The sequence below is a fragment of the Larimichthys crocea genome, chromosome X (assembly GCF_000972845.2).
Source record: "Larimichthys crocea isolate SSNF chromosome X, L_crocea_2.0, whole genome shotgun sequence".
Taxonomy (NCBI): domain Eukaryota; kingdom Metazoa; phylum Chordata; class Actinopteri; family Sciaenidae; genus Larimichthys; species Larimichthys crocea.
Window position 1 is genome coordinate 16,379,253 of NC_040020.1, and position 26,535 is coordinate 16,405,787.

Below are 26,535 nucleotides of genomic sequence, written 5' to 3' on the forward strand. Positions count from 1 at the left end.
ACATTTTGCGAGGCAGTTTTTTCTGTAAATAAATATATTTGCTCCTCACACAGACAATTTGTTTTTCACCAGTGGAAATAGTCTGTACCATTGCTCCTTCTGTTGCAGCCTCCTGCTGCTGATAATATAAGAGTTTTACATGAAACATCTTGCCGTGTGCAGCTTTACAGACTAAGCTCACACAGGCTGCACTAATGGGAACAGAAATCTGACTGTTCACATTCTGTGGCACAGATGTTATCGGATCTGTTTACCTGTCCCATCTGGGATTAGTGTTAATGTGGCAGCTTTTCGCTGTTAGTTGCAGGCAGCTCTAAGGACGTCTCTCTAAATTAAGTAAAGGTCTGTAATTGCGAACATTACTCATTTAAGAAACCCTTGGTCCTTCCACAGTGCCCTCCAGGGTTGAGTCCTATGAAGGATGGGACCGGATGCTACGACCACCACATCGGCATCGACTGCTCTGATGGTTTCAATGGGGGATGTGAGCAGCTGTGTCTCCAGCAGCTGGCTCCTCTAGAGGATGACCCGACACTCTACAACATCCAGATGTTCTGTGGGTAAGAAAGAACAGACTCACTAATTTATATTTTTAAGTACTATAATTATTGTATTTTTTGAACTGCACTGATGGATCCTATCATCATTCACATCTGGTTATGTGAAAGTTTGTTAGACAAACCAATACCCATCCCCTTATTAATATCAATAGTTATGGATACTGGAATCTTAAAATGAAAAATCCTAACTACAGAACACTTTAGAAACTATTTGAACCAACAATGTGGAGGCAAAATATCCCCAGAACTACAACCACTGGCATGGAAATAGGACAGCAAACCAGCTAAACTTTAGATTTAATATAAAATATCAATTAAATTTCATCTCCAGCAATTGCAACACAGAAACACAGAACAAAAGGATGTTCAATAGTGTACACATTCCCTACATATACATCACAAACTGTACTGAAATGAACATGCATTAAAGCAAAAGTTCAGATGAGTAACAAATAAAAGGAAAAAGCTAAAAAAAATAAAGGTCTTACAGATGCGTTGGGCCACCATGGCCCTCTAGAACAGCTTCCGTGTTCCTTGTCATAACTTATCTCAGCTTATTTTTACAAAACTGATGATAGACTGGACTTTAGGGTGTCATCGTTTGAAGGGTGGGGCCATGGAGCAGCCCTGTATATGACAAATCAGGAGTGAGAACATGTTGAATCAAAAGTGCAGTGGAATCTTAACATAGCACAAACAACTAAACAAAACAAAAACATATTATACTTCCAGCCAGTGTGGTGAGTGAACCTTAAAGAATTCTTCATTAAAGACAGCATCTGGTGCTTGGTGTGCGGTAAATTCATTCCCTGCTCACGTCCACCCGTTTGATTCAATACAGAGATCCATTCACACTGGAAGTAGATTTTCTATTTACTCACTAAATTCCTTAGAAATAAATGAAATGTATGTGCTTGGTTAGGGCAGAGCCAAGCCTAAACTGGCCTATTGAAACCAAATAAAGAATGCATCAATGTCACAGTGGTTTGAAGAAAGCAAACAGACTATTAGTAAGAGAGCCCCCATTGGAGAGTTTGTGGAGTAAGGGAGGCATTTTGTGGTGGTTAGGCTTCCTTCACACAAGAAGAGATTTGCTCTTCTCTCAGGTAGGGCGCAGAGCAGAGAGCTTCTACAGGCAAAGCATGACACGGACAGCAGAAATCAATTTAAACAAATCAGAATTTCTAAACAACATGATGGATTTACTGTTTACTGATTTACTGCAAAGTTTTCTGGTCACATACTGTTTATTTAACGCGTGATACAAGGCATATTTAACTTACATAGTCAACTAACCCAACTAACTTTAGCTTTGGATTTAACAAGCTTACTTTGTAAACTATGGACCCATTCACAATGTCTGACTGACATTTTGTGATGCATTACTTTTTCCGGTGAAATCATGGTATAGTTTTAATGTTAAGTTCAGGTTGAGTTAAATGTCTTCCGTTACTTTCTGCTGTCTACCTCCCTGCTTGCATATGCCACATACAGCTGTTATCTCATTGGTTGTGCTTTGAAAGGTCAGCAGCACCAAAGGTCAAAGTTTAAATAATGTGAACTTAAAGCGCTTTGCCTAGTTGGTAGTGCAGAACTGTTTTTGATCATATGGGGAGCCTTTAATCACGTAGCCACCATGGCTCTTCAGAAACACTCTTCAGAGTGTGATGTGTCTCTCCATCGCGTCATCAAGTCCTGCTTCTGCTGCCTCCTGGCAGAAAGGTCAAAGACATAAAAGCGTTGGTGGAGCTGAGGCAGGCTGAATGGCAGTTTGGGCTTCACTTCACATTGATATTGCTGCTCCACAGGCATGGAGTTGTGAATAATGGTTCTTAAATAATAAAAATAATTTAAAAAACATCACCCCAATTAAGGGGTACCAATTAAGGGGTACCAATTAAGGGGGGGGGCTTAATTGGTATATACATAGTACATAGTATACCAGTAGTTGTGGCTGAATATAGGTTTCACTTCCTTAAAATTATTCTGTACATTTGAATGAATGCAAAACCACGAATGTCTCCCAGCATTTAGTTTTGACGTCACTATGCAGACTGATTTTCTCTCAGCAACTCAACTCTGGCTGCTATCCAGCGTCCTTGCTGACAGCCACGATAACTTGGAGGAATGTTTCGGGAAGAGGTGGGTGGGTGTGGACAGCTAGCTGTACTTCTTCATACCAGGCTTCTCCTTCATGCAGGATAATTGACAGTGAGTCACTCACTCTGCAGCGTGGGCAGCAAATTTTAAGTTGTGCCGAGATTAAGGAGAATGACATCGTGACAGAGGATGTTGTCGGACCAGGAGTGGTTGTAAAATAGTGGCACGTTTCATTATGGACAATGATAAAACCAATTAGAGTGGTACATATGCTGTGGCAGACTGCTGCCGGGTTTCTGAGATGAATTGCATTGCCGAATGAAAGTTGTCCACTTTTGAATACAATTCTACCATGACGACACTCAAATAAAAAAGTAAAAACTTGAAATAAAGTTTGTTTCCTTTGCATCTGGTTTGGAAACTTTTCCATAGACTTTGTCTCAGAGGCCTTGACCAGTATAAACTCCAGTGGGGAATGTTGAATATTTGGAATATTCTAGGCAAGAGCTTTAAAACATGGAGTACCAGCTGTATTCTCAAATGAGAAGATTTACACAAAATATCAGAGACATTTTTGTTTACACCTGAACAAGCTGTGTTTTGTTTTGTTTTTTTACACATAAGCCCCTATTTTAAAATATTCAACTTCACAGCAGAAATAGTTGTGGAAATCACTGGTAGTAACTTATCCTGAGCCAATGTTTGTTCTCATACTTTGTTTCCTAAGATATGATTATCTGCCACCAAACATGATGCCTTTCATTGTAAGGTAAGGTTGTGAGGTTAAAAATAAAAATATAAAAAAAGAGTGGCTTCACATGGATCATTAGCATTTCATGGAGATGAATAAAATCCATGATTTCTTGGGCTTTCAACACAGCCCAGTAAGGTTTTGGGGATATACAGGTGAAATGAAAAGTAAAGACCGGATTTGTCTGGCCATATATACATTTTGATTACTGTATTCCTCTCTGAGCAGCTTCTACAGATCTTGTCATGTTTCTTTGCTAAAGCTGAACAAAAGAACTGAAACCTTTGCATACACACACTATTTACAGCCTTGTGAACGATGAGTCAAGCGACATCCCACAGCAGAAATAGCAGCTTGTTTACTTCCACCTACATTCCTGGATTAATCTATAAAAACATACTGGTCATAATATTCTCAGGATTTTTTCAGTGTACAGATATCAAACCAATGCACTTTTCATGAAGTCTTAATATTGTACAAGAGCGTGTTTAAGAACAAAACACGGAGGTAAGGATTGTTATAATCTGACAGGTGTTACAACATGAACATGGCTCTGTTGTATTCAAGTGAAACTGAATCAGCACAAAGAAATTCAGCTCTGCCAAGGTTACATTAGATTATGGTTCGATTTGGCATATGGAGACCTGCCTCATATAATGTAAAGCCAATACACAGTCGTGCTACAGCCCGACAGCTGACGAGTACAGACTGACATCGTCTTGACCCTCCTGTTTGTTATGTTGCACCTGTTATCAGTCTGGTGGACTCGCATAAATTCCATCACTGTGCCACCTGACGTTTTCTCATTCGAGAAAACAACTGCCATCTAGTTAAATACAACAAGCTGTTGTTCCTCGCTGTCGTCTTTGCATTAAACACTGTGTTTCCTTTAATTCTGAGCAACAGCATTTTGTTGTTGTCACTTTGCACAGTGCAGATGTGACTAATCCTCTACTCGTCCCATCGGAGACTGACATTAGCTTTTGCGATTTGGCATCCAGGAGAGGGCCCCTCTCAGAACAAATCCCTGGCAGATTATCTTTCTCTCTCTTTAACGCCCCATCCAGACCTTCCTCCCTCCACTTCGCCTGCCTTTGATTCATTTCACAGAGTATATTATAGACCGAGATGTCAAAACATCATCAATATGAAAGAGTCTTAAGAGGACTCCCAGTGTTTGGAAACTTACTCCTTTTTTTGAGATGGAGGATTTTGTGCCAGCTGAGTAGAATTGATTTTATTTGATTCTACACTGTCTGGGTCATGCATATTTTAAAGCCAGTGAAAATGTGGTAGACAATATCTCAGAACAAACATTCAATCACATGCTTTAAATCAGAATTCTGGACTGTGGGCAGTATGCCTTTTATTATGTTAAAGAGCATGTGCATGGCATGTGTCACAGTATGATGTCAGCATTCATGTCTATCCTATAATGATAATTAAATAACAATAAGGAATGATAATACATGCTCAGTGTTAGGAATGAATGATTTTTGAGATATGTATATTTTTATTTTCTCATATTCAAACTTCAGGCTTGTATTTACATCCACATGTTAGTAACAGACAATATATATATATATTTTTTTTTAAGTAGAAAACAGTGAAACAATAACCAGAGAGTGCCTTATCTTATAATATTGTGTATGGGTGAGTATAGGTAGTCACACTATGTTATAAGACCCATCAGTTTACTTCTAGTTTGTAACTAGTTAACATGTTAACAACAAACTACAGACACTTGGACATCTACAATGTTTGATGACTGTTGATATAGTGCGTCTGCATGCACATTATCTCTGTTTATGACTGTAGTCATGAAACAATATGAATGCATTACAGTTCTCTATGAAGCTCAGCATAATCGATGTGATCCTCACAACCCTGTAGTTCAATTTTCTGTAGAAAATAAAACCCTTTTTTGGATAATACATTATTAACATCATACAATCAACAACAATCAATAATATTCCCTTGCAATCATGAAATTAATTGTACAGCATGAATCATAGAAAGTGCAATAAAAACAAAACAAAACAAAACAAAACCTCTGACTTTATGTTTAAAATTTTAACTGAGATTCATAAAACTGTCCAACAACTGTCAACAACTACCGAGCTACAAGTGATCTACCTGTTTGAGGTGAAGCAATCACCTGGATGTTTTATACAGAAACACACAAACCCATTGTTTCTACTGTCAAACATTAAAAAGGTTACAGAGTTCTGTTGCTTTTGGAGAAACCTTCTTTGGCGCCACTGCTGAAGTTTTTAAAAGATTATGAATATCAATGTGCCACTAATGATTTTTACTCGCACTGTGTGAGCACAACAACAGGAATTATTTTGGACTTGTTTTGAGTCATTAACTAGCGCAGCAAATCATGTCGAACCCTCTTCTCATTCTTCAAAGGACATCTACGTAAAAGTTCACGTTCAAGTTCATACACGTTACAGTAGTGAGCAGCGTAGGTAGCTAACGTTAGAGTAAGGTAGAGCAGCGTAGCTCCGTATGGCAGTCCAACAAGTGAGCGGGCAGAAAAAGTGACGTGAAGTGGTAAAAGTGAACGAGCAGCAACAGCACAGAGAGAGAGATTAGCAGGAAATGGTGTTTGTCAGTTAATAAATGCTACAGCTTCCCAAGCTAACGTTAATAGCATATTTTGTAGCTGCTAAATAGCGTTAGCTACATTAATTACGTGCTGTCATTACTACCTGTGTGAGTCCAGAGGAGCAGAGAGAGGAGCAGAGAGGAGTGAAGAGAGGAGCAGAGAGAGGAGTGAAGAGAGAGGAGTGATGAGAGGAGCAGAGAGAGGAGTGAAGAGAGGAGCAGAGAGAGGAGCAGAGAGAGAGTGAAGAGAGGAGTGAAGAGAGGAGCAGAGAGAGGAGTGAAGAGAGGAGTGAGAAGAGGAGCAGAGAGGAGTGAGAAGAGGAGCAGAGAGTGGAGTGAAGAGAGGAGCAGAGAGAGGAGTTAGAAGAGGAGCAGAGAGGAGCAGAGAGAGGAGTGAAGAGAGGAGTGAGAAGAGGAGCAGAGAGGAGTGAAGAGAGGAGCAGAGAGAGGAGTGAAGAGAGAGGAGTGAAGAGAGGAGCAGAGAGAGGAATGAGAAGCGGAGCATAGAGGAGCAGAGAGAGGAGTGAAGAGAGGAGTGAGAAGAGGAGCAGAGAGGAGTGAAGAGAGGAGCAGAGAGAGGAGTGAGGAGAGGAGTGAAGAGAGGAGCAGAGAGAGGAGTGAAGAGAGGAGCAAAGAGAGGAGTGAAGAGATGAGCAGAGAAAGGAGTGAAGGAAGGAGTGAAGAGAGGAGCAGAGAGAGAGTGAAGAGAGGAGCAGAGAGAGAGTGAAGAGAGGAGCAGAGAGAGAGTGAAGAGAGGAGCAAAGAGAGGAGCGAAGAGAGGAGCAGAGAGAGGAGCGAAGAGAGGAGCGAAGAGAGGAGCGAAGAGAGGAGCGAAGAGAGAGGAGTGAAAAGAGGAGCAGAGGGAGGAGAGAGGAAAGATACAAGGAGAGGTGCGAGGACCTAGAGACTTTTCCACACTGAATATAGTTCATCTTAATAGAATTCTGGGGGAAACACTGGAGCGCATTCACCAGACAACAGGAAAGATTTCTTTTATTTCTCCAACTAACTGTTGCATTAACATGAATTATTCCCTGTAGCTGATGAAAACCGGCTCAGACTATCACTTGTTTAGACACTTTTAATCATGTAAGTTCAACCTGACATCAGAGCTCTTTGGATTTTAGTCTTCCACTCATTGGAATTATGATTTAAAAATGATCATTCGGCCCTACTTATGGTTAGCTTTTCTACAGTTAAGGAAACATTATGGGCTGTCTTGGGTGTCAGTATTTACTGCTTTTTTCTTCTTTTAGTTCTTGTTCTGATCTTCATCCAGTCTCAAAAACAATAATTCAAACTTCATCAGTGTCATTAATTAGTTAATGCTAATGTCCTTTAAAAATCTTTTCTTGAAGACAGTCAAAAAGAACTACTAATGATGTCTCTCATTAGTTTTGAGTTTACACCAAAACATTCATGCATTTTAAAATGACACAAGGTGCCAAGTTGAAATTCAGATCAGAATGTGCTCACATCACAGTGGACCAGTCGGGGCATGAGCCAAGCCCAGATAAAATTTGGCCGAGCACATCGGAGACAGCGTCTTATCGATTCTTTTATCTGCTATGTGATCCTCCATAATCATTTTAAAAACTCGCCAAGAGCCAGCAGCTTTTGTCATATGGCTGACTATTTAAAAGACAGTGAAAATTGGCAGTGTAACCAGCACCTGTTATTTAATAAAATTCTGAATATGATTGACTCTAACCTGAAAATGCTCTGCATCCTAATTTTTTAAAGAACTAAAATAAATGGAAAAAGCAAATGCAAGTGAAGAGCCGGAGAAGCAAGCAAATCATCTGATAATACAGGAACAGTTCTCGGGGAGAATGGCAGTCAGTGAATCAATAATGTGACTTAAACCTCTGCCACTTCAGGTGTATCGAGGACTACAAGCGTGGTCCAGACGGGAGGTCGTGCCTGCCGCTGTCTGAGGCCTGCACCGAGGGAATAGACTGCGTGGAAGCAGCGGACATCCCCGCTAACCAGACTGTGTTCGGAGACCTTTTCTACGGCTACAACAACCACACCAAAGAGAGCACCTCGGGACAGATCCTCAAGGCCACGTTCAGGTAAACACATGAGCTGTTTGTGAAGTGGAGCATGTGGGACATTGCTGTGCCATTTGTATCTCAGCAGGGAAACAGTGTGACGGGGGTTTGGGCTTCTTGGCTCCTGCTGTGGTGATATCCATGATAGAACTGTTTCGGTCATCGCTCTTTAGAGTGCTTTGGGGTGAGATAGCCTGAAGCGGGGGGTGTTTTTTTTTTCATTTTTTTTTTATGCATCACATGTGTCAGATACAGCTGAGTATAGATTAACATGCAACCTGTATTTGGATCTCTGGTCTAGATAAGGAGAAGCACGCACACAGAACTATACAGCTACTGTGTTTGGATATTGAGATTCAATTGTTGGCTGAGTCAAAATAACAAGCATGATGAGGCTCTCTGCTCTTCTTGAAAGGATAAAATATTGAATTTAGTTTCCCCCAAAAGGCCCTAAAAAGTTATGAAGTATTAAAAAGTCTTCAACATTTGCTCTGGCCTGCCATAGGCAGTTATAAAATGTTTTTTTCTTTTTTTTTTAATCTGCTTGCAGGCGGCTGGGAAATGTTATACACCCATAAACTTAAAGTGGGGTTGTTGTGACAGTGGAATGTGTGCGTTGGAGGCTGTTTAATACTTTTTTTGTGGAGTTTCAGTCGGAACCATCAAGTCTAGAGCAATTACTGTCACTACCCCCACAAAAAAACTAAATGGATTAATATATTGTATCCATTTTCTGCCACTTATCCTGGTCCGGGTCGCATTAATTTAAGTAATTTTATTTCTAGTGATTTTTGTTATATACTGTTGGAAAGTACCCTTATACTTTGATTCTTTGAACAGTATGCTGTGAAACAGACTTGAATTGATCAGATGGTTGTCAGATCTCACTATCCAGATCCCATATATAAAGATATAAAGGTCTTCAGGTGCAAAGTCCACATCCAGCATCCATCCTCAAATCAACAGGTATAGCATCGACTTCATAAGATCACCTCGACGTTAGAACAACAGTGCTCCTGTGCCTCCGGCTAAAACAAACAACACTCTGAAATGGAGTGACAGATTTTCCTTTGCTGCCAGTTGCACACAGAAATAACCTCAGGTCGGCACTATGAGGTCTAATAAAACCGTGCAGACATGTTAAGTGATACGAGGATATACTGAAAAACAGAGCCTCAAACATTGCTGCACTTTTAAAGTGGACTGTTGTTATTCTACTTAAAATAGGATTCACATCATCTAAGAACTATGAAAGAACATAAGAAATTAATAAACTCTGTTTCATGACTCATTATCCGCAGCTCTCTATTTAAAATCGGACTTGGCCCCTGTGTTTTTTTCTTGCATAAGAAGTGTTAAAATTCTAAAAACATGAGAAAACATTCAGCTCTTCTTTATATACAGAATCGCACAGAGCATTAATGTCCTCTGTGTATTGTGTACTGCACCTATGACCATTTTCAGAAATGGCTAGTGATCAGCACAAATTCTAACCCCTGTTCCCAGTACATATGAGCATGTATTTCTAAAGGTAGGGCACGAACAATAAGGTCTTTTACTAAATTTAGTCATTTATTGTTCCCAAACTCCCCATGCAGCACTACTGGTTATTGTTGATGCTACCCAAGTGCTCTCTCAGGCTGGTATATGGTTTGAATCACACAATGGTAAAATAGAAACCGTTGCAGTGCATAAATAATCAGGAGGTAGATGTGTTACCACGCGTTGTAAAAGCGAATCAGATTGAATCAATATATTTAAAGGTTATTTCATTATGGGGCAAGGAGATTCAGGTAGATTTTATGTCAGTTCCCTCCCAATAAAAAAAAGATAAGCGTGATAGTAAAGCCTGACACTGTCAGGGATTGTCCTCTATAAAAGACAAGACATTTCTCCTAATCTCAGGGAAATACTGAGAGGAGGAGAAATACTTAAAAAAATATCTTCCTTCACCTCTTTGGAGACATTTAAGCCACACAGGTCTAAAGAGATGCCGTATTCCTTTCATGATTTGCACAGGGTTTGATGTGGATAATAAAGTACTTTGTAGGTGGGTAATTATCGCTGTCTGTCTGCTGCAATCATTTTCACTGAACTCAGGAAACCAGAAGGTCAGCAAAGTCATCTGTGGCCCAGGAATTTAATTTAGTCCGGGCATGGATTCCGTCGCCCGGAGGCAACTCGCCCACTGGTGTTGTGGAGAGGGATGGGCCGGTGAATCACCAAAGTTAATATCATCTAGTATCTAAATCTCAAATTCTCTGATCTTATTTGAAAGTGCTTGTGAATGCAGAGTGGAGGTCTGAGGCAGGCACCAAACACACCAAATGCTTCCTGTGCAGATGAGGTGGTGGAAGAGGAAGGACGACTCTTTTGGGAAGCATGGTTAATGCAAGGTCTAATTCTAAGAGACGGCAGCAAATGGATTAAAACTGACCATAAACCAGCATGTTGATATAAACCTAACTGGACCAGATGAACATTTAAATGTGAACTGAACAAAAGTCAGAACAGAAGATCTGTCGGGTTTGGTGTTGAGTGGAGCTGTCGAGTTAGATGCTATTATAGTTATTACTGTAATTATAGTTATTTGACAATGCAAAGAAAAGTGTAGGCAGCCTCTGTCAATACTTGTCTGATACGTGGTGGTAAATCTGTCCCAGAGGAAACAAAATGTCAAATTTAATGTTGCACATCAAAAAGGACTGTCAAAAAACTGTCAAATTTGATCAATATATTGTTAAAAGAACATTCATGTGAATTTACTGGTCAATGTTTCGATGAGGGTTGGCCAAAATGTTGCATTGTGAATAGGGTTTAAGGTTCAACGGCATTTTATGGTACTGTGCAGTCCAGTATGAGATGTAGATTAAGGACGCTTTCACAGCAGTGCTGTTTGGTCCACTTTAAACAGACCAGAGTTCGTTTCCTCGGAGAGTCCAATTCATTTGGGCAGGTGTGAAAGCTCATCCAAGTGAACTCTGGTCCGCCTGAAAACATGGGTCTCAGTCCGCTTGCAAGTGAACCCTGGTGTGGCTCACTTACAGTAGGAAAGCAAACTGACTATCGAGCGATCCAAAGATCAGATAGCCAATCGATAAGTTGTTGTTTTTTTCTTCCTGGTGCTTTTTTTCTTTCTATAAGCAGCTGTTGTAACTGCATGACATTGTCCAGACGTTTTGGTCCGGTTTCAGGAGTGCAGTGTGAAAGTGAACCAAACAAATAAAGGTGTGAAATTTTTTGTCATTCACCGCCCAATCGAACCGATTCCCCCGTGGTGTGAAAGCAACATACAGTATATGTATCTGACACAATGCAATAACTGTTGATGCTAATGTTGATTTTAAAACCTGTACCAGTTTCTGGAGGGCCTGATCTTTGAGATTCAGACTTCCGAAAATCTGTAAACCTTTGCAATCAGCATCTTGTTGGACTGCAAAAACACTCATGGTCAGTGAGTTATCTTTCCCCTCACAAAATGTTTTTGGTGAGTATAGACAGCATTATGTTGACAGTCCAATGACCAGTCAAGAGCCAAGTCACTTACAGGATTGATGTCAATTAGCTACTAATGCCCGTTTGTTAACCAGCAGAAGTATCAGAAAAGAAGTCTGACGTTACCTAAATGTTTTTTTCATGGCTCTTTGCTATTAAAATACTTTGATAAGAGATGTGTTATTGCCATGGGGAGTCTGGGTATTTTGTAAAATTGGAATTGGATCCAAAATTGAAGCAGCTATCAGACCTCAGTGCTAATGAAGAGAATTGTAGCATTATTAAGCCTTTCCTCAACAAGGAAATAAAAGTCAGGACATCAAGTCTCCATCGACATTGACCTTTTTTCTAAACAAATATCTCTATTGCTAAAGCCATCAGCAAAATTGCCGAAGTACCTCTTAACTATTAAAGAAACAGCAGGAGGGAAGAATGTTCTGTCCATTTGATATGCAGCACCATACCGCAGATTTATTGGCTCAAATATAAGTCTTCTTTTGAGAAGACTCCGAGGCACTGAAAAAGCTGTCCTAAACACTCGACTCGGTGGCTGAATCTCTTCATCACTCCCACTCTCCACCCCCACGAGACAGTAATGCTGAGGACCAAGGAGTGTGCAGTTAACCGTCTCTGTGTTAAATGACCTCTAGTCAGAGAAGCTTTCGAACTGTAGAAAATTCACTTATTTCTCACAGCCACTTGCAAAATTGTGATGTGCAGGCCTCAGCAGTCATCGACTTCTCCTCTGGTAACTAAAATATGCAATAAGTGAAACAGCACCGTGACCCATGTCCTACAGGACTGCATCCTGATTAGATGTACTGTTTACTCCTGAGAGACGGAGGGAGGGACAAAAGAGAAACCTTCATGTGATGTTCTCTGGCACTTTTACAAAAGCCTCTACCCCCACCGCTTTGGAGAGGCTCAAAGCATCTGTCTGCATCATTCAGCGACGACCAAAAGTCAAATGTGAATGTTGTGTAATCATAACATGGAGGCTTTTTTCGATTAGTTTTCTTTCAGCTGCAATAGCAACATTTTCTGCTTTGTTGTCATCTTCATCCTGATACCCCACACAAAAAATCTCCTCCTCTAAAATATCATAAACAATTCCACCAAGTGAAAGTTTTGCCTCCTAATGTTTTATTTATTGGGGGGGAGGATTGTTTGGAGCAACAACAGACAGAGAGAAAATAGAAAAATATCCACACACAAATAAATGTTTGCACGCTTTCATGCACACACCTGCGCGTGTGTGTGGACTCCCCGTCTACTGGACAGCGAAGGCCTTTCAGCTCCATCATCACACACACACACTCCACCCAGCGTGGTTCCCTCACGGTTCATCTGTCGAGCTCAGCAACTCTGAAATGCTTCTCATGTTTTCCAGTAAAAGGAAAGTACACCACGGCCTCCCTGCTTCAGGAGGGGGCGCACTTGTTATTATAATTTCAAACACACAAGGTTTATTTATTTGATTTCTTCGTAAGGTAAAACCCCGTTGCATCATTGTCACTGGTGGGACACGTAATGGATTTTGGTTACAAAGCAACGTGAGATATGAGCGTCCACGCTCAGGAAGGAGGTCTTATCGCTGTCACATCTCGGGAGCACCGGGCACGATATGATCTTGTTTCATATTACATAGCTCTGTGACAGGGTCTCTATCTTCCTGTCTCTGTGGGAGCCAGTGGACTCCAGTAATGAGATGTTAAAAAGCTAACCTCCTCTCATTACTCCTAACGCTGTCCTCCTCCTCCTTATTCCTCTCTCACACGACAAGCTCAGAGCAGGTTTTAATGAATATTTTAGTGCCCTTTGTTCTCATCCTGGGATCAATGATTAAGACCATGCTCCCACCTGACAACCACCCCACCACCACTCAGCCTCAGCATACAGTACCCCACCCCCAAATCCCCCCCTCAAGAGGGATACTGACTCAGTTAATTAAAATATGAAATGTGTCTAAGAGGGTGGGGACGGATTGAAAAGAGGGGTGGGGGGTGGGGGGGCTGTTTTCATTAATCATAAGTGTCCTTGTGTTTTGTGATATTTTAATAATTTATCAAACCAATGGCTACTTCACCACAGATTCTAGAAGAAGAAGAAGTAGAAAAAACTGTCAGTTAACATCTAAGAAAACGTAATGTGTCATCCTTCCAGTGCCAGATGGCTTTTGAATGTTACATCATCATCCAACCAAACTGTCAGACATGAATGCAGCAGCAGGAACTCAGCCCATATTCTACATAGCAGAGAAAGAAACAACACAACAACAAATATCCACTCATTACTCGATTTGTGTGCTTTGTTAAACTAACAGCTAAAAACACGCATCGTTGCTTTGAGCAATGTTGAACTCCAGTCAGCGTACCAGTGAACCTTGTTCTTCATCGTTCTGTGACACAAATCCAGTAACAAGCAAATAAACAGTGTGTGCAGAACATACATGGATCTAACAGAGCAGAGACTTTTCGACATTATTCCACTCCGGGTTCTTCCGATGCATTGATAAGTGTCATCCCATTTCGTGCCACCCACACCAGCAGATAACCTTTGTTTCACATCACCAGCAGCAAACTTCATATTGTTTTTTGACCTGATTTCCTTAATTACTGTTCCACCGCCAGCCACGCCAAGACCATGCAAATAGATGTCATTTGAATGCTAGTATTTGACGCTGTCTCTAATCTAGCCAGTGGTTTCTGTTGTTCCCGAGCTGTGACTTTCCCAAAGACAACAGTTTGTAATTTGTAAATATTTCTCTTTTTTAATTTTTTTTATTTCACAACTCAGGTCCAGAGCACTGCATGAATCAAATGCTATATTATATGTGTTGTAAACTAAAAGGAAAACTGTTACTCTGAGAACCTTTAGTACTTGTTTGTATATTTTAAACAGATTTTTAATAGAAATGTTTGTCTGAAGAAGCCCTGCAGCTGAGAAGAACATCGATTTAGGATAATTAAGACACTCTAGATCTTGTTTACTTATTTACTAGAGCTGCACTGTGGGCTCCAAGCCAGTATGTTAAAGGACAATTTATTGCCACCTGCATCTTCATGCGTTTGACCCACCTATCACCAAGAATAACTGAGTTGGTCGCTGAGGTCTGGGAACGTGGCCACACTGTGAGAGGTCGATCAAACACCAGTCAAACTAATCGCAGTACTCTGAATCTCTACATGAGTATAATAAAGATATAGTCTCATCAGTTTTGGTTCCAAGTCGCCCGAATGACTTGCGTTGCTGATTTATTGAAGTCATTCTGTTGTGGAACCTTGTTGAACCGAACTGGCATTGAGACAAAGAGTGATGGAGTGGACAAAATGAGTTCAACCAAGAGTCACTCACAGCAGCAGACAAATGAGGACATCAGCTCTCAGACTGACGATGAGTCACGTTGCAGCAGAACAATCAACATAATGAAAAATGACGTGCTTTATGTGAGACTTTGTCACTTCAATACACCGTACAGTGCTGCATAATTGTTAGTATATATTGATTTTCCCTTAATGATGTACCAAAAAGTATTGCTTTGCAATTTGACACTTGAAAAACACACTTCCTTATCCATCTTTAAACAAATCTTCAGCGCCTTCATTCATCCTTTTCATTCATTTTCTTTTGACTATTTTGCATTTGTCTCTCTGCATTAATAAAGATTCAATAAACAAATATTGCCATTCTGAAAACATCAGTATCTGAATCACCATTAGGCTTATTGCCGAATAGGTTTTCACATATGAATTTGTTCTGATGAATTGGTGCATAAAAATAATAAAACCTCGTTGAAGAATAATATAACTAAGCGATGGTCCCTTTTAGAGTATACTAGTCTTCTATAAAGCAGGGTTTGCTTTAGAGTGTGGCTACTATGATTGACAAGTTGCTACCACAATGTGTCCACTGGTTCTTAGTCATATCTAATCATGATAAAGGCAAAGTGATACTTATTCACCCTATTTCCATCATGCCATTGAAATATAGCCACTTTAGGCAACAAACCAAGATGGCAGTGGCCATAATACCAAACTTGAGGCTTCAAAACTGTAGTCCACAGACCAGTGGAAGATGTCTCGGTGACTATGGCCATATTAAAAAGAGAGAAGTATGCATGTGCATGCTTTGTTTTAGATTTATGACATGCTTTTGAAAAGCATGATGCTGGTCTTATAAATCTTAATCAGTGTGAAACTGGGTGCACATGTATCTGCCTGATATCCTCTCCCACAGTTGGCCATGAATGTTACCACCCGCTCATTTCACTGACTGATTGTCTCTGTCATATTGATGAAGTTCTACAACAAGGCCAGAGCAGTCGTCCTTACATGACCATTATCCACGTCTGTGGCTGTGTTCAGAACAGAAGATTTTCAGATAAAGAGCAGAATTCTTGTTTGTTCTGACCCTGCTTTGTCAACATCCATTTACAAGAGAAAAAGATGACACTGAAAGAACTGAAAAGATGACTGCAGCATATACTGTCACTTTTGACCATTTATCCCTGAACGTCCTTTTTACCTTCATCTTGATTGTACCTCCTCCTTTTATCCATTTCCTCCATACTTGCTTCTCATGTTTCCCTTTGTTGAATGACTGAGTGCTTCGGTCTCTAAACAGGACCTCCCATTTTGTCTTCTGTCTTAACACCAGGCAGAAGAACTTTGCCCGAGGCATCGAGCAGCAGCTCCCAGATGGCATGGTGGTGGCATCGGTGCCAACGGAGGTTCAGTGCCATGAGGAGCTGTCGGACCCCGTGCCTGACCCAGAATACCTCACAGGTATGAAACCATATTTCATAGTTCACTCTGTTAGCTCACAGCTGTGCAATAGTACTTCATCACTGTCGAAAAAGCTTCATTACTCAAAACAAAACAACAATTTCTCCATGCGTTATGCTGAGTGAGTAGCCCAAGGTCTTTGCATATATACTCTGACATTTCAGCCTTCATTTATAATGTTCGGCCTGTCTGCCATGGTTAGGGTGAGAGTAGAAAGTTACACAGTCCCATAAACGTCATTTATAATGGCCCCTGTGTAGACATCCTAATGTCCACAACAGTAACTGAGACTTGACTCAAGAATTGACTCCCATTGGTGTTAACATGTTTAGACAAGATGATCCAAGTGGACAAGCTGGAAGCTGTGATGATGTGTTGTTATCACTGCAGTGAAAAATTGTGTTTTCTGTGACAAGGTTCCTTGTTAATTAGCGCAGCAGCACACTACTGTCACTGTTGGAGTCTGAACTCAATTTGTTTCTGAGAAATGACATTCATATACTACTAATTTACAACATTTCAAAAGGAATGAACATAATGTTTCTCAGATTAACATTTTTTAATCAATCTAAATATGAAATAGTGTGAATTAACAAATCTGGCGAGTCTTGAATATATTTCATTAGTTTTCTTACAACATCTGCACAATACCTTGATTAATGCTTGGCTGGGAGCCGTACCTTAACCCACTGGTTCCCAATGCTTTTCCTTAAAGGACCCAAATATATATTATTGAGTAAACTGACTTTGTGATGTATTTTATGAATATTGAACAACTGCAAAAACTGCAGGAGGAAGGCAGATTATGAATATTGTATCAGAAAGTGAAACTGACACATTTTCACTGATGTATTTCAAGCATGCTTGTCAATGTCACATTTGACGTAGTCAGCCAATCAAATCAAGGTGTTTTAATGCCAGTAGATGTGATGTGACAGTGGGATGAGGTGGGAGGTTGATATAGCAACACAAACCAGCAGCAACACCTCACGTGTAAGTCATAGACATAAGTACCCACCAAACTGTTTGCCTTTTTCACTATGTTGGCAACCCAAGAACCATTTTTATGCACTTTCTTCCCTCAGAAACATAGCAACAGCCAATCATATTTGATCACTTGGTTCTACACCAGCCTTTTCACTGCACACACTCTTTGCAGAGGCGATTCTATAGCAGCCCACTGTCTGATCAGCCCCAAAGCCTTTCCTGTTTGGATATTTGACGTTTGTAACACATTCCACTTGATCCTGGTCCTGAGGGAAATGTGTCTTGGACATAGTTCCTTGTCAAGATATTTTATAAACATTCTAATAAAAATTAATCTTAAATACGTACATAAAGAAATATTTCAGACTTATGTTGGCCGCTAGGTTTTGCTTGTTAGCTGTTCTGTCCTCTCGGGCAGAGCAGAAGAGAAGATTTATAAAACAGAGACAACAGAGTGAATTTCATGCTGATGACTTGGACTCCATTCAGACCTTTCGCTTGCAGCCTTGGACTATTGACCCATGTAGCAGAGTGCGTGCTTTATTGTATTGTGTCAGCATACTACACTATTGTCAGATATCAAAAACATATTGCTTGATATCAAGCTGACTGTTGGCCTTTAAACTCCTGAATTAATGAATAGCCTTCCAGAACAATTTACCTGTTCCCATCTATACTCTCTTCTATATGATAAATGTTTTTTTGTTTTTTTCTTTATGTGTGGATGATGGATGACAGTACAACCTTTTCAAAGCCACATGAAAACATCATCCACGTTCACATTTCTGGCCATTAACTCAGAAACAGGGAGAAAAAAGAAAAAGAAAAAGAAGGACAAATGTTGGCTTGCTAAATATCAAGAGATAATGAGGTGTCCAGATGGATGGATACAAATCTTTGGCCTTCTGTTGGAATTGCTTGAGTTTGACCTCACTTTGTTTTGCTTGGTTTGTGCTCTAAATGCTTGAAACCATGCAGAGCAATCATGGGCATAAGTGTTTGATTGACTAGTTGGACAGAAAAAAAAAAAACAAGTTGTCTTCATAAAAAAACATTACATTTTGGCTTTTAAGCTGTATAACATGCAGGAATTTTATGAAGACATCTGCAATGGAGAGGATATCCTCTCATGCACTGCCTGCCTAAGTAATAACCTTTTTCTTCATGTTTGGAGTGCGGGCGTGAGTACCACAATAGAGAGTGTAAAATGAATAATTTAATTCCAGCATATTTCCTGGAAATGCCTCATTCAGGCAGCCTGCTGGCTAAACTTATTCCAGGCACCTGTGTAAGTGCCTCTGAATTGGCTTACAGTGTAGAAAGCAGCAGATTGCAGGATGGGTTTATCGCTTGTTGCTGATATAACAGCAGATACAAGGCCAGTCAGGGCAGCGATTCAAAACCACATCAGCCGAGGTTACATCCGAGGTGATGGACAATCAAATGACAAAGGAGCAGCAGTGGTTCCAACTGCTGTTTATTGGAAACTTCAGAGGATATTAAAACCGTCTAATCTAAATGGATCTTCTGCTGTCACGTCCCTGAGCCCCTGTCCCCCCCAATACCCCCTCTCTGGGCACAGCTCAAACCTTTTTATCCCTACATCGCCCCTGGGCTCACAGTGCACACAGCCCAGAACAGAGACCAGCGCAGCATCACTCCTACTCCCATGCCACTGTGTTGGGCCTTTGCCGCTCGTATTGAAGAGTTATATCATGAATTGACATATCATTTCAAAGCATCCAATGGCGGTGCCATAGAAGCACACAGTGTACTTTGTGGCACAGCGTGCAGATTTTACTCAGTTTTCAACCATTGCTTGAAGTGAACCAATGCCTGATGCTAGAAAGTGCATGGGAAGTACGATAAGGTGGTCCAAAGAGAAGGGATGTGAAAAGTCTTGATGTAGCATCTGGACTAGCCTCTGTTCCATCAGAAACATGTGCTGGGAGTTATAGCTTTAATACTACAGTATTTACAATGAGGTGCTGAAACCTTAATTTTCTTTTACCGGTAATTTGTTCAACATGTTCTCACAGCCACCTCATCACAAAAGGACCCTCTACTTCAAACAAGCATACTGTTGGCACCACTCAATTTATGCATGTGCAGGGCTCTGCAGTCAAGTTAGCAACAATTAATATGCAATGTCCTGTTGGACATTGGACTTCCAGATTTACTCTTGTCCAGTGACCTCTTGTTCAGTCACTTTCCATTTTGTCATCTTAGCTTCCTCTGTGAACATCCTCTTCAATCACAAAGACTCTGCTGCACCCAGTGACATTGCCTGGTTGCCCAGCTTCAGTCATAACACCAGCTCCGCTCCCCATCTGCATTCCCCTCCACCGCAGGCCTGAAAACACAAACACCAAGATTCCCCCAGTGCTTTGAGCTCACAGTCTGGACAGCCCAGCTAACAAACTAAACTAACATTAGCTATTAGCAACAAAAGAGGATTTGCAGCAGTTTAATTTATTGTCCATCATGAAACTCTGTAAATCACCAAGAGTTAAGGCAGATCATCAGAGGGGAAACCATGAAACATTTCCCCATAAAACATCATCCAGTTTAACCAAATCACATTAAATAGTTGTTGTGACTTGACATGGTGTGAGAACGGGTGTACAAATAACAGTGTGTAGCCCCAACTTTTATTATGGTAGAAAAGTTGTTGCTTTAAAGGTCCCATGGCAAATATCGCCAGGGGTAGAGGAATCTCTCCACGTGGCCACCTAATAATCCCAAGTGTAATTGGCTCTTTGTTTCTCTGCCTCTCTACGTCAAACTGATATGTGGCGAGCATTCTGGCACAAAATGAGTGCTACACACAGTGGTGGTGGTTAACGTGAGAACAATACTGTGTGAGCAAACATGGAGCAATACTTTTCCAGACTTTTTAAGTAAAATTTCGATCTGATGTGTTGCCCAACTCTTAGGCAAGTAATGGATTGGATGGCTTCCTAACACAGTGTTATGGCTGCGATGCTGGATGGCATGAGGAAAGAATACACTACCCTCAAGCTCTTTTATATTTAAGATGTTTCCCAATAAACTGACACAGAGTTCCACTGCCTTGTCAGAAGTGATGCAAGTATCGTATAAATGCCTCATGAAAGCTGACAAGCATTCTGTGCACCCAGTGCTGCTTTAGGCAGAACAAATGTGCTACAAAGGAGAGTTCATGTTTTGGCCATTTGCTTATTCTTATACACCAGGTAAACAAAATAACAAAAACAGCTTATGATATACTTCAGTAAAGTCAAACTGGGATGCATACTACTGTAGCTTTCTTGTTCTTGCCCTTCGGTGTGTGTTGGTGAGTCATTTCTTAACTAGTAATCTTTTCTGTGTTTTGGCAAATTGTCGTGATGTTTTAAGACATTTCTCTTTGCCACATCACGTAACTTTTCAGTGTGTCACTGATGCATCAACAACAATCTGTCCTGTTTGTTCCCGAAACTTACTTTAACAAGTGTTTCTGAAATAATGACTGTCAGATCTTTATTATAGGTGACACATACTGATCATTTATTTTCAATTCACAATGACTCGCATGCTGTTAAGATAAAAATTCAAGTCACTGCATCACAGTTACAAAATAATCTTTATGAGTGGGTCACATTGTTTTCCCAAACATCTCAAAATTAATAAAAAAACTAAATAATAAAAAAAAAAAAGATAAGTTGTTCCCCACCAACATGGAAGCTGAAAAAACATCATTAAATCGTCGTCTGACATAACCTCCACAAAGGTATCCTATACTTTACAAATAATAATTCATTTATAGCGTTTTTTCTATTATTTTCAGCCTTTTTATTTTTATTTATTTTATATATACTGCCTGTCACTGCATCATCTCACTAATTAATGTCATTTATACCCCAGCTCTTTCATTTCGCACTGATCTTAGGGCATTACATAAAGTTATTTATGCATTTTTACAGTATATTACTTTGTGAAATGTCCACATTTTGAAAGTTTGACAAAAGGTTATTTTATCACAGCACAATTAAAAGTTTATCGGAAAGTTAAAACAAATTGTTGGTCTGTAAAGCTGTGATAAACAATTTTCTTTATTAAGGATAGATCACACGAGCATGTATGCGAATGTGGTTGCTCATAGTGACAAGGCCACATAATTATAACCCTACTCTACACTACTCGACTTTACTGTTGTAAGGTTTAAAAACCACCTGCTCCCACAGAAACAGCAGATAAAATTAGAGGCTGGCTGGTGAGTTGGTGGACAGCAAAACAGCTAAAAGTAGAGTTGAGTCATTAGGTGAGCAGAAACTCCATCTAAATGATAACGTTGCTACTTTTATGTAATCAGATGTAGGAATATTTAATGCTTCTGTTGTTTTTTTATTTAAAGAAATATTGATTCACAAGTTACCTTGTCTCTTCCTTGTAAATAGCAGGAATTGCAACAATGACAGCTGGGTAATTAGAGGGGCAAAATAAATGAAGACGACCCAAAGTGGTTGAAAGGTGGAGTTGAATGTGTGAGGCACAGCTTGAGAAGACCAACAAAGATCTGGCTTACAGGGGTCTGATTTTTCATGGGACTCAAATTTCCAGCTACGTCTCTGCCTACTTTTCTGCAGAAGATAATAAAACCATTTCATTTCATTTCATTATTTCAGTTTCATCAAATGAAAGTTTTTTGTAAGAAAAGTACCCAGTCTGGAAAGTTTTGGAAAGCCAGCTGGCAATATAATCATGGTGTCATTGGTACTGATCAAAACTCCTTTCATGCCCTACATGGATATATATTATGATCATTATGTTGTGCAGGGTAGTAACAGTCTTACTTATTGGCCCTTTAAAACAGATGGCCCATCATACGCTCATTGAATTTGTTCTTATAAACATTTGCTACCTCTCAGCTGTATGACAGCGAGTGGTGTGAAGGCAGAGGAAAAACTTGTTTCAGCTGTGAAATCTTGGCCAGGAAAGATGTGGCAGCATCCACATAAAGTCACCTGGGGCATATTCTCACCTTACTGCACCTGTTCTCTTGGCCTTCACATTTCCACTGAGTGCACAAACACAACCGCCCAACGCAGTGCTCTCCTGCACCAGCTAGCTGGCTGGCCGCCACTTCCACTCGTCTCCTGGCAGGCCGTCAGCATTATCGCTGTGCCTGCAGTTAATTGCGAGGCTCAGGTAATTGTCCGTGGGGTAACCAGACATGCAGAGCCGGCGTCAGTAAGAGGAACGTCTGTTGAGCCACGATGAGCACGTGCCACCCCCCGTCCCTCGCTGATTCGACTAGGTTCGGTTGCTATGGTCAGTGTATTTGTCACAATGTCAGCACTCCTTGTTCCAGCCCTCTCTGGCCCTCACAGGGGTGAAATCATTCATCTTTCTATTCATCTCCAGGCTTGGAAGCCATTCATCATGAGGCCAGAGACCCCCATCAATTATTCCGATGGGAGAAAGAGTGAGGAAAGGGAGGCTTTTGAAAGGCAAATACATCTTGATTTAATTGGAAAGCAAGTATGCTCAAGGCTGCTAAGCAGATTTCCCCTAAGACGGAGCTGGAGAGATAATGGAGCTAAGACAGAAGACAGAAGACAGACAAAAAAAATGAAGGAGAAAAAGAGAGAGGAGAGTAAGCAACATGGAAGGAAAGGCAATGAGCAAGTGAATGAATGAATGAAAATCATCTTTCTCTGCAGTCTCCAGGCAGGGGGTGAACAGAGCCAAGATGAAGGGAATCCATTGATAAAGGTTAAAAGGGCAGAAGGGAAGACTTGACCCGCTTTCATCCTCAGCTCGCAGACATATACTGACACTTCCTCCGCTATCTGTAGCACACACATCACATCGGTGTCTTTGAATGGGTGTCTGTGTGTCTGTTCAGACGGATGTAACGCAACAGGAAACACCAGAGGTGAAATAGTCGCCCCTGCCAGTCACAGTGGCTCTGCAGCCGATCCCCACAGATTTAAGCCCATGGGTTTGAAGAAATAGCTGACAAAAGGGTTTATGTTTCAGAAGGGAGAGACAGATCTGTAGAGAGAACATTTCAGCAGGACTTTTTGTTTTATGTTAAGTATTATGGGAGGTCAAAGGGGTCTATTGCTAAAAGTAATACCAGATCCAAGCTTGGATTAGAGGGTTTCTGCCTTGGGTCCCCTTGTCCCAGGGGCTGGGAGGTCCCAGGTTCTCTTTTTGTCATTTAATTGGTAATATACAAAACCACATTAGAGACAGTTTCACCTCAGATGGAATTTCTAGTCTTGCATCATCTGGAACATCCTGTCCGGTATGGAAAGAGCACAGAACAAGACCACAAGGCTCTGCAAAGAGTGGTTCATTCCGCACCTCATAGCAAGAAGGTTTCTGGTTCGAACCTCGGCCTTTCTGTGTGGAGTTTACTGTACATGTTCTCCCTGTGTCTGTGTGGGTTCTCTCCGGGTACTCTGCTTCCTCCCACAGTCCAAAGATATACAGTAAAAGTTAACTGTTGATTCTAAAGTGCCCGTAGGTGTGAATGTGAGTGTAAATGGTTACTTGTCTCTATGTGTCAGTCCTATGATAAACTGGTGATTTGTCCAGGGTGTGCTCAGCATCTCACCCACTGTTGTAGGATTGGCTCTAACCCCACTGCAACCCTGATGAGGACAAATGGTTGTACAGATGGTTGTACCTTTATGATTATATATGACCATTGAAGATCCCATGGTGATACCTACAATGTAATTGAATATAATGGTATTGTGGCACTCAGCCTTTTTTTTCCAAACTACAGCAGCTGTCTGATGTTTAAATCCAGTATCTCTTCTGCATTATCACTGTTAGTAGTGCCATGTGATATGATAAGGAACCTTTGATACACCTGATGTTCCTCACACAAGCTCATATTCAATTAAAACACCAGGCAAGATTTACTTCTTTGAAATAAGACTCTTTTCTTATTGACACGATTTGTGTTGTTGCATTGCTGCGGATCACATCATGCGGATCTTGCCACTGGTACATCTTTTTTTTTCTTTTTTCTGTGATTCACAGAGTTTAGTACAGATTTGTGTGTAAAGCAAAGGTGAGACCTGCAAAGCTGTTTATGATTTTCTATCATGCCTCCCCATGAAATGTGAAATCTTGCCAACAAAGTTTGTAAATCTTATCTTTTCGCCTTTCACACCACCTTTCAGGGTTTGAATATAACTGGGCCCAGAAACACACTTAAGCTGAAATGTATGAAATCACTGTCGGATGAACTTCAAACTTTTTCTATTAGAATTTGTCTTGACATTTATGCTGAAAGGTTAAGACACAAAGTTAAATGCCAATTGTTCCAAACTCGACTCCTGTCCATTAATAATACATGGTTATTGGTCCAGATTGCAGTTTAGGGTAATGAATATCATTGCAATCAGTGCATTTTAATATTTAGAGCCCTGATAGAGATTTGAATTGATCACACAGTCCCCTGGAAGTGAGCCTGTTTTTTTATTTTTTTATTTTTTTCTTAGCCAGAAGCGGCCAAGTTTTCCTCATCAAGGTCATCCTTTGTGTTACTGTATTCCTTGTCTTGTCATATTCAACATGGCCTCCCCTCAGGGTCTGCCAATGGCCTCCCCGTGCACTCCCTGTGCTACAAGCCTTTAGATATGGCAGCACCGAGATGGCACATAATCTATATTTTATAAGGCCTTGATATAATTGGTGGCAGTGAGGGAAGGTCATGCCTTTGGGGGCCCTCGTCCTTTCTCCCAGTGGTTTTCAAGATAAAATCCTCCAACAACAGCCCTCTAGTCAAAATGTGGATTGGACACGATGAGGCAGATGAGGCAGTGAGTACGGTGTCAATGTTTTAAGGGGAGTGGAGATGCAGAGTGTGCTGGAGCGCAGCAATTATTCAGCATGCATTTACTTTGAAAAACATGCAGGGGCTATAATTTATTCAGCACAGAGACACATTCTGGAGCGAATTCTTAAGCGAGACAACAGTCATGGCTCGTAGGGCCGATTTGGTGGTGTGTTTTTGGGAGTTTTGGTGAGATTAAAATTGTTTAAAAGTTGTGTGTGTATATATGTATATATGTAACCCAGTAATCCAGTGGTGTGACACCTGCATCAAAAGCTATGCTTGAACTCAGTTCTATTGCCTACTAATGGCAAATCCAGTTAGCAGCAGTTAATTAGCAGTTAGCTACTTTAGTGAGTTGTTAGTCTAATCTGTCCTTCAGGAAACTCTGTAAATTACATCAAATTGGAGCTGAGCAGCCGTTTATCAGGAATTAATTTCTAAAATGACATGAAGAATGGACAAAAAATTGACTAAATTTGAACTGGACTAAAACCTTTCTTTCTCATGTTTCTACTACTACTGGATGATGATCTTTTTCATTTCTCTTTCTCTCCCTTCTTCGTTCTTGATATCACTGTGCACGTCTTTTATTATTCCATTCCATTATTATTTATTCACATAAACAGTGGAAACATTGATTACATCAAATCAATGGCCCAGAATTGTCCATTAACATGCAGGATTGTTTCATTTGGAACTCCTGCCCATTAACTGGTTATTGTTGCATAATAATTTATATCCTAATGTTACATTATTAAAATGAAGATTTAAGAAAATGAAGACATAAAATGAACACAGTGATTCCCACAGCAAGCATAAAGCATCAAACACAGTACAAGACAGAGAAACAAGATTAAAGATCAATTTACTGTACACCATGTTTATGTAAAACTGTGTCTTTGAAGCCTGGGATGACTGACACAGCTGCAGAGGATGACATAACTGTTGCAATTTAATGTAATAATTAGATTCTGTGCTATGGATGTACAGATAGCGCCTGACTACACTTTTTTTTTTTTTTTACACAAAGAGCTTTGAAAGAATATATATCAGGAATTATGCAAGAATTTCACACCATAAGCCTGGAGGAGCGGTGCTGCTTCAAGCTAGTCTGATAGAATATGCTACTGAATGTTCTTGGCCACAAATAAGTGTTTTTCTTTTCTTTTTAATTGACATTGAAGTAAAAATATGTTACCATATTATGTTATAACGTTATATGTTTACAACATTGTGGCTTGTTGATTGTTTCGATTACATTATTATCTCTTATGTCCTAAAAAAATCTAAAGTCAGCTTTAAACTCATGCATGCATCTCTGATCTAACAGGAAAGAGGTCCAGTTTTAATTTAAGTTGACCCTTAACAT

The 26,535-nt window shown here is 40.4% G+C and overlaps 1 protein-coding gene across 4 annotated transcripts in view; it reads left to right on the forward strand.

Annotated features, from left to right (window-relative positions):
• astn1 (astrotactin 1) overlaps window positions 1–26,535 on the forward strand; it is a 369,281-nt gene that overhangs the window by 160,751 nt on the left and 181,995 nt on the right. For all 4 annotated transcript variants that reach the window (XM_027282875.1, XM_027282876.1, XM_027282877.1 and 1 more), the window contains 3 exons: window positions 394–560; window positions 7,905–8,099; window positions 16,230–16,357. In XM_027282875.1, the coding sequence (XP_027138676.1) occupies window positions 394–560; window positions 7,905–8,099; window positions 16,230–16,357 (490 nt within the window). The remainder of the gene's footprint in view (window positions 1–393; window positions 561–7,904; window positions 8,100–16,229; window positions 16,358–26,535) is intronic.